General features: G+C 36.8%; 1 protein-coding gene across 1 annotated transcript in view; it reads left to right on the top strand.

The window, feature by feature from the left end:
* Positions 1–15,550, top strand: part of ALKAL1 (ALK and LTK ligand 1) — a gene marked incomplete at both ends in the record, with an annotated part of 31,418 nt that overhangs the window by 14,363 nt on the left and 1,505 nt on the right. The window contains 2 exons of the mRNA XM_083856166.1: positions 10,811–10,864; positions 14,708–14,788. Of these exons, the coding sequence (XP_083712292.1) occupies positions 10,811–10,864; positions 14,708–14,788 (135 nt within the window). The remainder of the gene's footprint in view (positions 1–10,810; positions 10,865–14,707; positions 14,789–15,550) is intronic.

Here is a 15,550-nt window from a genome sequence, read left to right as displayed (position 1 = left end):
AAATAAAAATCAAAGTTTGAGGGGAAAAGGAGGAACATAATATTCCCTGTGTTGAAAAGCATGAATAGTTCACAGCAGGAGAAACTGTTCTCCCCATTCACAGTCCTATCCTGATACTTCAGGATACTTCGTACCTATCCTGATACTTCAAACACAATTAAATGTTTCTTCTGTAGCTTGAGTGAGTTAGCTCCCTCCAGCTTCAGGTTATGTCCTTGCCACAGTTCAGTGCCCAGTCTTGGATGAGCCAACTCTAGGGATAATCTGTTGCCCTTAAGAGGATGTTGAACTGGTGGCTGGCAAGCCCTTTCAGGCTGTAAATAGTCATTGCTCTGCTGAGGTGGGAAGGACTCCCTGGAAAATTGCTGTTCATGCTGTTCATGTTAGTTGTCTTCATAGCAGCGATTGCTAACTATTCCTGTCAGTCTCTGCTCCCACTCGCAGCTCAGCAGAGCCCAGACCAGGTGTGGAGGCCAAGCAGAATGCAAGGGAGGGGAAAAGGCAAAGGGCAATGGCTTGGCAAGAGTAGGGCAGGGACAGGGAAGAGTGGGGGAAGTATCTGTCTGGGTCCTTACCATGGACGTGACCAGATCTGCATCATCCTCCCTGATTGCAAGTCAGCCTTTTCTGCTTCTAAGGCTACTGAAGGGCCTTGGTTAAATATAGTTGTACTCCATAGCTTCTGAAGGATTGACCTCAGTATGAGTAAAGATAGGAATGTGTTTTGTATCCACTGAAAGTGCTCCAAGTGATACAAGATGAACACCAAATACTCCTATGCCTGTTTCTCCTACTTTTGTTCTCTTACATCTGGATGAATTTTCCATTTTCTACCCTTGCACTGCCACAGATGCTTTTAATTTTGAACAATATGGTGATGTGGATCATAGGGAGTGGGAAACTGAGACTACACAAACAGTTGTGCTATCTCAAAGATGGTCCTTGGAGTTCAAATCAGAAAGCTGGAAAAGAATTCTGTATTCTTTCCAATTAGCAGCATAATAAAATGAAAAAGCAAAATCAAGTAAAATCAATATGTGTTTGCTTTGTTTATTCTTACTGATCTGATTTTGTGAAAGTTTTTATTGACAAATTCCTGAAACATAGCAAAACCTGGAGAGAAAAGTTTGTCTCAGAGGACTTTGTGTCACTTCTCCTTCCTGCACTAGCATAAAAGAAGGCAGGTTTCCCACAGTCCATCCCACATTGTGCTTGGGATGGACCCTTGCAAGACTGCCATGATCCTACCTGCAATGGCACAACATCCCTGGCCAGGGCAATTTGCTTTCACTATGTCCTGCAATAGAGAGGTACAAGGATTACAGGACTGAAGGTCTTGCTTTCTCAAAAAAGACTTCATTCATTTTCTACCACAGATGAATGGAGAAAAAACTGCAGCAGTGAAGAAAATTTAGAATACAAATGAGTACAAATTTAGAATATAAATTTAGAATATAAATGAGCACATAACGCCTTCTGAGACAGCAGCACAATTATGACTCTGGTGCTTCAGAAAGAGAAACATGAAAAAAATGGACTGCCTTAAAAGTTATCTGTCTCATGATGTACATCAAAGTTCATTTGCTTTTCCTAAAAACAGTGATATTTTACAGTTTGAAACATCCGAAAAGGGCCTGGATAATGGACAGTTTTTTCATAAAAACTATCACTGAATCAGTAGGATATTACTTACAGATTTACCAGAAATGTGACAAGAACCTTGAGACATTTAATCCCATTTCTAATCCCATGTACTCCTTCATATGTAGTAGTAATTAATTCGAGAAAATTACTCCACTTAATGATTTGCAGTAAACAAAGAATGGGAGATTTAGGAACAAAACACTGTGGCAAATAAATGTACTTCTTCTGTAGGTTTAAGAACATGTTTTGGTTCATGGCTTACAAGCTTGCATCATTTTTAGGTAAGATGTAGAATTTAATCAGAAGGACTCTTAGGAGAGACGTAGTAGGGATTTAAGGAGAAATTATCCCTCTCAGGTGTTCATAGGGCATGATCCAATGGGGATGATAGTACATAAAACATAACTGAGATATTTATTTTGAATTAACATCTGTATTTCACACTTAAAATAATTTGGCTGAGGATTATTGGATTTATTGAATCCAGCTATCTGCTCTTTAGGGAAGCCCATCCAAAAATCTTGTTCATAATCTTTTTCAAATAAATGGAATGTGCCTAGCTAATGTAAGACTTCTGTTGCCTGTTTATCAGTTATTAGAGATAAATAAGAACCTCTTTATTCTTGAAGAAAGGTCTGAGTCACATCTTCTGTGTTACTATTTATATTATAGTATGTACAGAATCTTCCATACTATTTATAACAGTGTTCCTGAAGTTTACTGCCCCATTGTTCAAATAAATTCTATAAATCCAACTGAAATTAAGCATCCCACATTTGTCATTTGTTTTCTTGATATTTACCCAAAGGTCTCTAATAAGAATAAAGCTGAAAACTACTTGAGTAAAAAATGCCTTCCATAATTCTCTTGCAATTACATGAATGAGGTGTTGATGAGTGAGAAGGAATATACAACCATCACTGAGAATAGAATTTGACTCTGGTCGCTGTAAAAAGGTAGCATTTCAAATTAAATTTCAGGACTATTTTTAGAAATCTTTAAAGAAATAATGAATATTCCATTCTGAGCAAAAGGTGAATAATGATAAATTTGAAATACTTCAAATCTATTAGCATCTGTAGTGTGCAAATGTCAATCCATCAAACAAATTTTATGAGGACATATAAACATAGATCTACAGACAAAACCTAAGCATGCAGAACTACGAAAGGTGTATACCTTTGCTGTCTGTATGTTTTTAATGGGCTAATTTTCACATTTTACTACCATTTGAAGATCTCCTTATCAGCTTTGGGGGGTTTTGTGAGTTTTAGGAATCCCATTGTACAATGATTTACACATTTTTTTTTAAATGTCTAGTATATGCAATACTGCAGTTTCCATAGAACCAAATTGATTGCATTATGCTCCTGAGTTCCCCTAGACATCAGTCCCCCTGGTTTTAAGGGAGCAGCTGATGTAGATAAGACTTACAAGGACGAGTAAGAGAGATGGGACATATGTAAGTAGACATTCTGGGATAAGAGTGAAGGGTTGACTCTAGAGTGAAGAGAGGACAAAAATAGCAATTATGACTAAATGCCAGACTGTAATTTTGGGAGCTAGTGCTTCTTTTTGCACCCATCTTGCGCAGAGGTAATAACAACACTGATTTTTTTTAATGTAGTACTCCTGACAATGGTGGCTGATGTGGTAGACTTCATCAATCATTATGAAAGCAGACCCTGGTATTCTTTCTCTTTGGGGCTATTCCTTCGTACTTCTAAACTGCCTGATGTAACAGCCCACTTCATTACTCAAGTTTCTGGTCAATGTTCCAGAATAAGACCTTGAAATTTTATATATACAAGACCAGATATTGTGTTTGTATCTAAAGTTGGGAAAACTTGAAGATATATGAATTATTCTGCATTTCAGAAGACTATTATTTGCCATGTTCACATCAGAAAAATATTACTGGAATGAATACCAAGGCAAGTAAATGTTAAGTCATTGGTTTAAGTATCCTTAGAAACACTGTTTCAAGCCCGGACAAATAATTAAACATGGAAGCATTTATTAGACATGGGAGCAGAACTAGCATTTTAGGACTTGACTAGTGAGGTACAATAATATATCACAATATATTTCAGTTTTCTGTAGAAATAAAGTTGTAATCCCAAACAAAAATTTTATGGACAGCCAATAAATCCAAAGAGATTAGAATAGCGTTTATGTCTACTCTTTGAGAGGATAAATTGACCAACTCATTAATTATGAATTCTTAATTGCACTCTGTGTAACCCTTAAGCTCTGGAGTATACTTTGTGTTGTGGGAGCTGAAAGGGCTCCCATTAGGCAGCGTAATGGGAAGCCTGTTAAACTCTGCTCTCAGAGCAAGAAGGTATGCATGAGTACTTTCAGCATATTCCACATTCAGTAGATGGCAGTGGTATGCAGTGATATAATTATTTCTGGATTTTCTCTTGAGCAGACACTTCCACCTCTGTGAATCCAAGCAGTGTTGATTTGGGGATTTAGCTGAGGCTCTTTCCCCCCAGAAATACTAAGATACTAGATAATTCTTCATTTGCTAAAGGTAGAAAGTGACAGAAAACGAAAAAAATTGCTAAGTTATTGTAATGTTCATTAGACAGCACTTGGAGGAATCTGGTAAGCTTTGAATTTCAAACAGCAATACTACATCCAGAAAGGAATGTGTCTGTCTGGAGCATTGACTCATTTTCCATCTATGCTCAGTATGTACACATCAAAGTCTCAAAACAAAAGTATTCAGTAAGTGGGAACTGTGTGTGTTACTTAACAGGAGTAGTAACACAGTGACTTCTCGGAATACTGCACACAGAAATAGATATTTTCCCTTGCCTAAAGGAATGAATTACAAATGTAGTGGGGGAAAGCTGAGTATGTGAGTTGGAGGTATATAAACAAACAAATTAGTAAGACAATTAGAAATCATTGTGAAACTTTTAATTGTGGAAAACTGGAAGAAAACAAAACAAAAGAAGAAACGCACTTTATGTAGTAGAAGTTGCAGATGAGTAGTCTAAGAGAATGAAAATACATCACTTAAGTAGATATTTTCTCATATGGAAGTTATTTGTAATATAAAATAATAATATAAATAATATATAATATTAAATATAATAATTTATAAATAATATAGAATATTAAATTATTTATGATTGATAATGATGGAAGGGGTTGCTCCTTGTTGCACAAAGGGTTTTTTCCCTCTCTATGGGAGACTGCAATAGGAAAAATATTAAATCTATTAGTCTGTGAACTGAGTTGTAATACAACCACAAATTCATCCTAAGGATTTTGAGCACCCTTAAGGACCTCAAAATCAGTTGGTGGTCCCTTAGTAGGGAATAAAAATGCACACTGAATTGTTATCAAATGAACATTAACAATTTTTTCTCCACTAGAATGCCTTATGTTTGTCCTTTGAACTGTTTTCTATTTTGAGCAAAACTCTTTTAATTTTTTTTTAACCTGAAGAAGTACATCTACTTCTAAAAGTTGTAGGAATAGTTATGTATGTAGATTAAATGCAGAGAAAGAAAGTTTTGGGACATTAAGTTTTTTAATTTTTTTTTTTTATTTTTTTAAGCACCGTTTTTCTAGGGTTTCACTTACATTTAAGACAGTGATGCTGAGGATACTTTCATCCTGGTATTGCAATGTCATTCTATTCACTCATCTTCCTAGCGTATCACTTTACTTGGGAATGATTATCTTGTTCAGAATTTGTTGGCTCAATTCTTCTAGGAACTTTTAAAATTCTTTAAGAATTTACATTTGAAAGATTTCATTATCACTTTTATCATGAAACATTTTATTTTCTGTGCTAACTAAACCATCTTGACATTGTTGAAAGTATGCAAACCTCCTCCTAGTAGTGTTTCACCTAGTATTGTTGCAGCAGGCAAGAGTTGCCACCTTTAGGCAAAATGGAGAATTTGTAGTAAAGAAAAATTCATCCAAATAAATGTGACTCGTCTGTGTAAGTACTTGAGATAGTTTTGCTGACAGTGTTCCAATATTTTTGGGAGCATGATATTTCAGCGATTGCAAGATTTATTTGTGTATCATGAGCCAATATAGACTTTGTATAAATTGAAACTTCTGAGAGCCTTGTCCTTTAAAATGTCACATTTATTTAAAACTGCTAAAACATACTGTGTTGTTAGCAGTTTCATGACATGAAATGTTCTTTCTAAAAACCAAAACAAAATAAAAACCCCAAACCCACATGCTATTTTCATGCCAAAATGTTTTGGAAGCCTGCATCTGGGTTTATAATAGAAGAGTCAGCTACATCTTACTGTTGACAGTTTTCTTCTGCCATTTCACAGATAGAAACAAGAAAATGAACAACTGTAGTGGGTTGACTCTGGCTGGATGCCAGACACCCACCAATGTCACTCTATCACTGCCCTCTGCAACTGGACATGGGGGAGAAAATATAGGTTCATGAGCTGAGATAAGGGCCAGAGAGATCAGCCACCAAATACTGTTATGGGCAAAACAGGCTGGATGGAATTAGAGATACTAATTGAATCTACTACTTACAAAATCAGAGCAGGATAATGAGATGTAATATAAAACCTTAAAAACACCTTCCCCCCCTCACTTCTTCTCAGCTCTATCTCTTCCCCCTCAGTGGTAGAGGGAGACAGGGAATGGATATTAGGTCAGCTCATTTCATGTCATTTCTGCTGCTGTTCTAGCATGGAATCCCTCCCACGGGAGACAATTCTTCATGAACTTCTACTGGAGCCCATCCCACAGGGAACAGTTCTCCACAGACTGCTGCTGTGTGAGCCACTCTTTGATAGGATGCAATCCTTCAGGCACAGCCTGCTCCAGTGTGAGGGTCCCCATAGGGTCAAAAGTTCTGTCAGGAAACTTGCTCCAGCATGGGCTTCTCTCCCCATGGGTCTGCAGATCCCTGTCAGGAGCCTGCTCTGTCATGGGCCTCTCACAGGTTCACAGCTTCCTCTCAGACACCCACCAGCTCTGGCGTGGGGCTCCTCCATGGGCTGCAGGTGGATCTCTGCATCCACCTGGATGTCTGTGGGCTGCAGGGGCACAGTGGCCTCACTTCGATCTGCACCACCAGCTGCAGAGGAATCTCAGCTCCAGCACAATGGAGCACCTTCTCCCTTTCCTCCTCCTCCACTGACCTTGGTGTCTGCAGAGTTGTTCCTTTCAATGTTCTCAATCTGCTCTTCTCTGGCTGCAGTTACATCTACACAATAACTTCTTTTTATTTTCTTCTTAAATGTGTTATGACAAAGGTGTTACCACCATTTCTGATTGGCCCAGCCTTGACCAGTGGAGCACTTTTGGTGTCTGATTGACACTAATTCTCTGAATAAACTAAAAATATACAAAAGTTGTCTGTTGGGAACATAAACAAATGGAGATCTTGATTTTTTTCTTTTCTGCCTGAGGATGTGGAGCATTTATGTTCCAAATCAACAAACTGTTATGTGGAGTTGGCTTATTTCAGGGCTGCAATCACAGTTCTTTTTATTTATACTCCATTAGGACATGAATGTTCCTGGCACAATTATGGTGATATGATACTGGAGACAGTGCAAACACAGCGTAAAAATCAGCACCTGTGTCACAACTTGCAGTCTGAACAGACAAAACACAGATAAACTGAAGGCACAGAAAGATGAAAAGACCCATTGAAGGTGGAGCAACTATGTCTTAAGTTGCAAGGTGAAGACAAACCTGAGACCAGGCTTTACTTAATATTCTACCCTTTTGTAATTTAACCTAAATTAGTGAAAAATTAAACATTACTCTCAGCTGAACAACTGAAAGAATAGTCTTCTGGGGAATTAGCTTTACAACAGTGGTCAAATCAATTTTGTAAAGTTTATAACAAAATTTGAGAGAGGAGAGCTGGATCAGCTGTTACTTACGGATTCCTAGCTCAGACCTTGCTAGCTCTCCCTATCATCACAATTATCCCAGCTGGGATAAAACTCAGGCAGTGATATCAAGTCACCTCTTACCTAAAGTCATGAGATATCTGAAATGTCATAGCTTGATAAAACTAACAGTATGGATTGGTTTAGAACCAACTTTCTGTCTGTGAAGCAGAGCTGGAAAACCCTCAAATTTGTCTTGTCCCTAGAGTTTATCATAAATATTCCTGCTATTTTAGACAGAAGAGCCAGTACCAAATCCATAGTAGCGCCATTAAATAGTTGCCCATGGCCAGTTCTGTCTGTGGAAGGGCAATCAATATTTTGCCCCAGATGAGTAAATATCTAAGGATATATGTGGAGGTCCTATTGTAAATAGGAAATAAATCCTTGAACTGAGGTTATTTATGATTAAAAACTGAGATTATGCCCAAAATGAACACAGGGTCAATAGCTCAAGTGCCTTTTAACTCAGATGTACTCGGTGGTGAGCAGTGGACACTCTATAAGCCTGGGCACAAGAATGCCACAGTTTCTCCCAGCTGATTAAAACCAATGTTCATTTATCCTGTAGGATATATGCTGGCTGTATTTTAATAGTTTGTGTAATATGGCCTTGAGGTAAAAATGGATTGAGTAAGCACTCTCCACTCAATATTTCCCCTTCCTGTGGGCTTCATACTTAAAACATTTCATTTTTTCATTTTCCTGTTTTAGTTTTTCCCAGTGTGACTTTGAGGTGTTTTGATTTTAGCAATACTCTGCCAATCTATCTTATTATATTAACGCTTCTGCTTTTCTTTTGTGAAATTAGTATGTCAAAGGAATTTAACTTACACTGTGAGGATATGAACCTTTGCTGTGAAAGTGGACACATTAATAGGTGATAGATAACTCATGAAATATGACTGGAGCAACTAAGAACTTGTTAGACATTAGAAGCAAGTTCAGGGGCTTTTTCATGGTGATTTTTGGCTGCTTTATAGAGGAGCTTGTTAGAAGTATGTGTGGACTTGATATCCTGCTTCTGTCTGCAGTGTGATCAGGAGTCAGTGGCACATACTCTATTCAAAGAATATGTTCATTAGTTTGATTGAAATGCTAAGTCCTTTGAGACCTCAGGCTCACAGTTGTGTACAGACAGAAGGGCTTGGCTAAGCCACTGGCAGAAGGGGGAAAATGAGTGTGCTTGTGTTGGGCAAGTAATAGTTCAGGGGGAGCCAGAAGCATTCCAGTAACCTGCGCTGCCAGTGATTCTTACACAAACGAGCTTCGGTTGTTTTTGTGCAGGGCTGGGGGCTCGCCGATTGTGTTTTACCCAGCAAATGCACTGTAGTATTAAGCAAAGGAGCACTCGAAGGAAGGGAGCTGTGGGCACATGTTGAAAAGCTGATTGCCGCCTGGAGGGACAGCAGCCGCAGCAGGGGAGCAGCAGGCACGCAGGCGATGCTTTTCAGCACACAACTGACCTAATTTCCCTCTTGGGGCAGGCCAGGCTGGGCTGGTGTGAACCCTGGCCCAATGTGGGTTACTCGTGGAAAGCAGACTCTGCAGTGTTCCTTCTCAGGCTTACCCACACAGCTACAGCTGCACTTTTATACTTGCAACGCCTGGCTCCTCGACAGAGCATCAATCTGTCCTTCTGTTTCACCTTCTGGGCATTAAGGGGTGGGAGTTTGGCTGTAAACAGACTTTTCCTAAAGGATTTTATGGGGCAGATAGGGAATTTTATGGGGTAAAAAGCAGCTACTGTTCCCATAGGAAATTCTATGTACTTTGCGAGTGTGTGTATCTAAATGTTCTTTGTCTGAGCAAGAACGGTCAGTTCCTATCCTATCCTTTACCAGGCTGTGTTTATTCATCAGTACTTGTCCACTTGACACATCTCATTCAAAACTCACACCAATTGTTCTCTATTTTGCTTTTTTGTATTCTTCATTCTGTATAATTTTAAACTACCTGATATTTCTTATCAGTAAAGTTCTAAGTCTGTTGGAGAAGGAGTAGCATTTCTTCTGCAATAAGAAAAGAAATTAGTTAAAACTGATATTTTTAGAGAATCTTAAGTAAACTAGGTCTCCTAACCTTGATGAGTTGCTGTAAGACTTGGGCATTCTATCTTAAAATCCCAGCCTAAAAATACACCCATGTGACCTCTGAGAAACTGCCTAAAGCCAGTGGTAAGAATTTATCTTGGCAGATAACCAGCATTTGTCTGTAGTATGAAAGGAAACAAGCTCTCTTCAGAGCTAGATATTAATTCAGACTGGGAATTGAAAAAAAGTAGGAGAATACAAAGATTTAAAATTACTTTAGATGCAAGGAAATATTTTTAATGAATAAATATATTTAACTGCAGGTCCTAATGCTGCAAGTTAGTCGTGTTCCTTGTCTAACTGCCAGAGAAAGTTCTTTGAATTTGACATAACAAGCAGCTTGTTACTGTCTCCAGCAATAGCTGCAGGTACCCAAAGGTTTTGTAAGTGTTTTCAGTGGAAAATTTGTGAGACTGAGGGGAAGATGTACTGGTTCTGAGGATATTTACTTGCATCAAAAGTTTCTACTGTCAGCCGGAGGCAGCATCCCATTGAAAAAAGAGGAGAAAAAAAGAGGAAAAAATAACTCTTTTTGTGTTAGTTCCCTTTTCTGTTCTCTATGATTCTTTTGTATGTTCTGAGGCTTCTACTTTCTTGTAATTTCTGGGGAAAAAATGCCATAAATGAAAAGGGAATATTTTAAAATTCACAGCAGTTTTCACAAGAGAATTTTTTTAACTAATATTGCAATTAAAGTGTGCATGGCCCATGTCTGTTTTAGGTGATTTGTGGGAGATTTTTCTCTTCAGATACTTGTTATTTCAAAACCCAAAAAGTGATATTTAATTTGTATTTATCTAAATATTTTGCATAATGTCTTCAGGTATTCACATACTTGTGTGATAATGTATTTATATTATTTGCAGTATTTCTATACTTACAGCCCCACTCTGACCTAAGATGTGCAGAAATTAGTGTCAGAAAATGATTGTGCATTGCAGGATGACCATTTAATATTCATCTGGGAATTACCTGAAATACTTCATAATGTTGCTTACATATCCACACCCCTACAAGTATGAAAAATTACATCTATAGTTAATTTGGGAAGCTATTCGGTCTCTGTACATCAGATATCTTGGAATGTATAATAATACTTTCAGAGCTTTTATTGTAATTCCTGGGGTACATAATTTTATTTTTTTTTTCTCTCCTCAGAAATTTTTCCCAGAGATTCCAGTCTAAAAGACAAGTTCATAAAACATTTTACAGGTAAGGCAGCACTTGTGTTTTCCCACATGTGCATATTCTAAGTAGCTACAAATGTCACACCACTAATTTTTTTTGAGGCCCAACACCAAATTAATGTTTCTGAAGTTAAATGTGCATAATTTTCGAACTAGAAATTTTTGAAGAACTCTAGTTTCATTGAATAATCGACTGAACTATCTGGCCTAAAATAACTATCAAAGTTTGCTAAGTTAAAACATTATTTAAAAGTCATTGTTTAACTTTTATCCTCCTATTATGCTTTCCACATTTATTTTCACATTAACTGATTTTAGAATTTCTCATTGGACTGCACATATCTTTAAGAAACAGACCTTTGTGACCAAGTAAGTTTTCACCAAATCAGGGAAGATTTTTTGCATCTGTCTCATGATGTCTATGTTTGGATACTTATTTTAATAGTGGAAGCTGATAGAACAAGGAAGGATTAAATTAGTGTAAATGAAAAATAAAAATAACTTGCTGTTTCAAATATGAAAGTTTATGATGATTACAGCCAAGTACTTGAAAACTGAGGTGGAGCTGTATAATGCACTTAGCTTTGGGACAGTATTGTAACTACTGAGAAAAAATATTGTACCCTCTGAATACATGCAATACGAGTTGCCAATGACAAGGTGCTTGCACTCCTTCTTTGCTCTCCAGTTCCAGTTTTCTGTAACTCAGAAAAGTGAAGGTCTCAAAGTATGACACTGCAAATCTCTTGCTAATTTTCAAGGTTATTTGAAGTATTGAAACTAAAAGCTAGAGAAATAGTTGGCCATCAGAGCATGAAAAAGAGAATTGGAAATAATTATTCATTTCCTTTTTGCTGGAAATTTCAAGCAGTGCCTGACAAGAAAGGAAGGTATTTGTTGTCTCTTTTGCATGGGGGAAGTGTATTCAAACCTTTGGGATAAGCACAACTTTAAGGAACTTTCTGCCAATGGCTCACTGCAACCCAACAGACTCTGCAGGAAATGTGCCAGAGCCAGCTGGCCCTTCACCCTGGCAGTAAACAAGAGTCTGAACAAGTCTGGCAGTAAACAAGAGTTGTGAACCTGACCATTTTCAGTCCATATGAGAAAGAAATTAACATAGAGCTTCAAACTATGCTATGCTATGTAACACAGCAATACTGAATATTCCTCTCCTGGGAAGGATAGAGAAGAAACATTTGTTTGCTTTAGTACTTAATCCATTTCCTTTTCATTTTTAGCTTTGGAAACTCCTCAGCTACCATAAAAATCTCAACATAAGAATCTAGGAAAGCTAAGTAATGAATACAGAATGAGTTTCATTACTCAAAACCAGGGAAAAACAGCCATGAGTTTTACAGAAGGTAATTTGAGAGTGGTAAATCATAGAAAAGAAAAAGAGAAAAAAAACCAACTTGAAGGCCTGTCTCTGGAGCCATTCATTAAATTAATAGTCTTTTTCTGCATGAGTAGTTGCCATCAAAATTGCTGAAATTACTTGAGTAAGATTAGTTGGAATGAATGAGGAAAGCAGGATCATTCCAAAATACTGAAAGTTTATTTGCTGGCTAAGAATTTCTGCCTACAGATAGTTTCTTTCTTTTCTTTCTTTCTTTCCTTTCCTTTCTTGCTATCTCTCTATCTCTCTGTCTATCTGTCTATCTATCTATCTATCTATCTATCTATCTATCTTTCTCTCTTTCTCTCTTTCTCTCTTTCTTTCTCTCTCTCTCTCTCTCTCTTCCTTTCACTGTTTTTTTTTTTAATATATCTTATGATCTTCAGTGATGGAGTTTTCTGCCTGTTGTTGTTTTTAATTTTATTTTATTTTTCATAGCTTTATTAGATCCTTTAATCCATAGGCATTTTCTTAAAATACAGTGGAACTTAGAGCTCTGTTATTCTGTTTCAATCATAATCTTCTAGCAGCCTTCATTAATTAAACTTTGTTTATAGTCCTTACTAGTTCAAGAATTAAGACATCCTAACCTAATGAAGTTGTAAAAAAAAAAAAAAAAAAAAAAAAAAAAAAAAAAAAAAAAAGAGAGAAGCCGAAATCAACATTATAGTCCATTATATTTACAGTTTCAGGGTTAAGAAAATTATTGCCTGCTTCTCATATGCCAGGAATAATAGACACATTTTAAAGCCAAATAAGAACCGTATGTAACAGTGCTTGACTATAGGAAAAATCATAAATAATCTTGTGAGTCATAAAGCAATCTATCAATTTAGCTTGGAAAGCCAGCTGACACAGAGTGTTTTGTAAGGCACAAATAAAATTAACAGCCTATTTTTGATGACAGGGAAGAGAGCTGGAAAACCATATATTATCTGAAGGGACATGGAATTTATTTAGTGACAAAAGCCAGTGTTGTCTCCATATATGCTGGATAATTTCAAATTACATACTTTTCCTTGAGCCTAATTACTCACTCAGATAAAAAAATATTCCAGTTTGTTGAAAAGATTATTTGTGGCTGAAAAAATCTACTGAAATCCATGTACTGCTGTAAAATATATCTAATCTTCAAGTATGTTCATTGTCATAGAAAGGAATCTTCTCTGGAGCTCATGGCAGTTTTGCTTCACTATGCAGAGAGAATTAGCTTGATATATTTTACCAGGCTAATAAACCATCTTTCAAGTTATGAAACAAGTATTTTTTTTCCCCAGAAATGCTTCCTATCTTCCTCTGAAAGGAAAATTGGCCAACAAAATCTGCTTCATGTGGATCATTTTGTAGCATTGCATGAAACAAGCTATTTTTATTCAGGGTTCCTACTTGAACTAAATTTAGATTTCAACTTAGTCTTATTCACTTAACATCAGTTTATGTCAATGTTTTCTGTCCAAACCACAGGATACTTGTCCAGAGCTGTCAGTGGCAGTCTTGCTAAACAGGTCACACAATGCAAATATTACGCTCTTGCTTTCCTTGAATGTCACCAGTAATACTTTCCCGGGGCCATCAGTGATTTTGGAAGGGGTCTTTGGCAACTTGTTACAGTCGAGCCATGTTTTTATAGGAAAATAGGACCATAGAATGGTTTGGGTTGTAAGGAGCTTTAAAGATCATCTAGTTCCATCCCCCTGGCCATGAGCAGGGACACCTTTTATATTAAATAATATTGTAAACAGATGGCACCGTGTATCCAGAGAAGAGAGCAGCACACTATACCTTGGACATGCAGGGATTTGCCTTGCCAAAGATGAAACACATCTTGCGTTCTGCACACCTGTATGTTTTTTTACTAGGATTATTTTAACAAGAGATCAGGTTCCTAGATGTTATTCAGCTGTCATTTTTTTTCCCCTCAACACCCACACTGTATATTAAGAATTTTATAAACCATCTATGTGCAAATTAAAAGCATTCGTACATGAAAGCACTTAATCTTTCCAGGAGTTAGAAACTCATATTTGCTTAATATGTTGCTTTTATTTAACTTTACAAATAGTATCCTCAGTCCAGGTGCTTTATTCCTTCTATGTTGTACTACGGACATCTATTGAACAAACTTAATTCTATTGTAATTGCCATTCTATTTTTCACCATATAAGAAATTCTACTGCTGATTTTGAATCAGTGGAATTTCAAGGCTAAACCAGCCTGTCATTTTCACCTGTCATTTATCTGTTTTTATATCCTGAGCATACAGGCACGGCAACAAAATCTCTTTCTGTTATTTCACTAGCATTATTGTACTTGTGTTGTACTTGTAGTTATTTAAGGTATAGTAAAACACTAAATGCAATTTTAGCCAAGAAAGAATGAACTTAATGCTATGTGGTGCTGTCATTCATTAAAGGCTGCAGAGCAGTGACACTGAGAACTTTTTGTTAACTCCTCCTTACTTTCAAACAGGGCCAGTCACATTTTCCTCAGAGTGTAGCAAGCACTTTCATCGACTGTATCACAACACAAGGGACTGCTCAACGCCAACCTGTAAGTAGCAAATTACCTTTTAATGCTACCTTTGATACTTGTTTGAAAGCAGCACACTTTTCCTATTAAGTGTTTGATGTCCTTTTTTAACAGTTGCTCTTTAGCACTACATTACAAAACATACCAAAGGTCTTTTAATATATGAAGTTTTAAATGCACTTGCTGTTGGCTGAACATCATTGAGTTCCTTCAAAGTGATGCTGAAAGAAATGAAATTAAAACGACATGAAAAAATCAATAGGGCATGCTTATGCAGAGGACAGACATGAAACCATATTCTCCTTCCTGCTCTCTTTAGCTTTACTTGTGCAAGATAAAACCTGAATAATTCTTTACCTTCTATTAATGCTTAATAGTAGGGTTATATCTTTGGGGTTCTGTATATTTCAGCTTGTGAGTATAATTTTCTATTATATATCCATTGTTAAACAACATAAAATCATTTAATTCATCATTCTGTTGTTGATACTTTCAGTTCTCATCAAACAACCTTCCTCTCTTGACACTGCAGAAGCTTTGCTTTAACGCAGCCTGAATATAATTTTGTCAGAGACACTTAAAAATAAAAGTGTTCTTGGATAAAATGGATAAAAGAAACAAAAATCCCAAACCAAAATGGAAATTCCTTAAATAGAAGTTACTTCAGTGTTCTCTAGTGCAATGGACAAATCAATTAAAGTCAGTGGAAAATATCAGTGTATTTTAATTAGAGAAGGTGAATATCATTAGGGATGTGTAAGCACAAACTGTGGACAAAATTTG

Source organism: Zosterops lateralis (assembly GCF_965231275.1).
Source record: "Zosterops lateralis genome assembly, chromosome: 1".
NCBI lineage: Eukaryota > Metazoa > Chordata > Aves > Passeriformes > Zosteropidae > Zosterops > Zosterops lateralis.
This window is presented reverse-complemented; position numbering and strand designations above follow the sequence as displayed.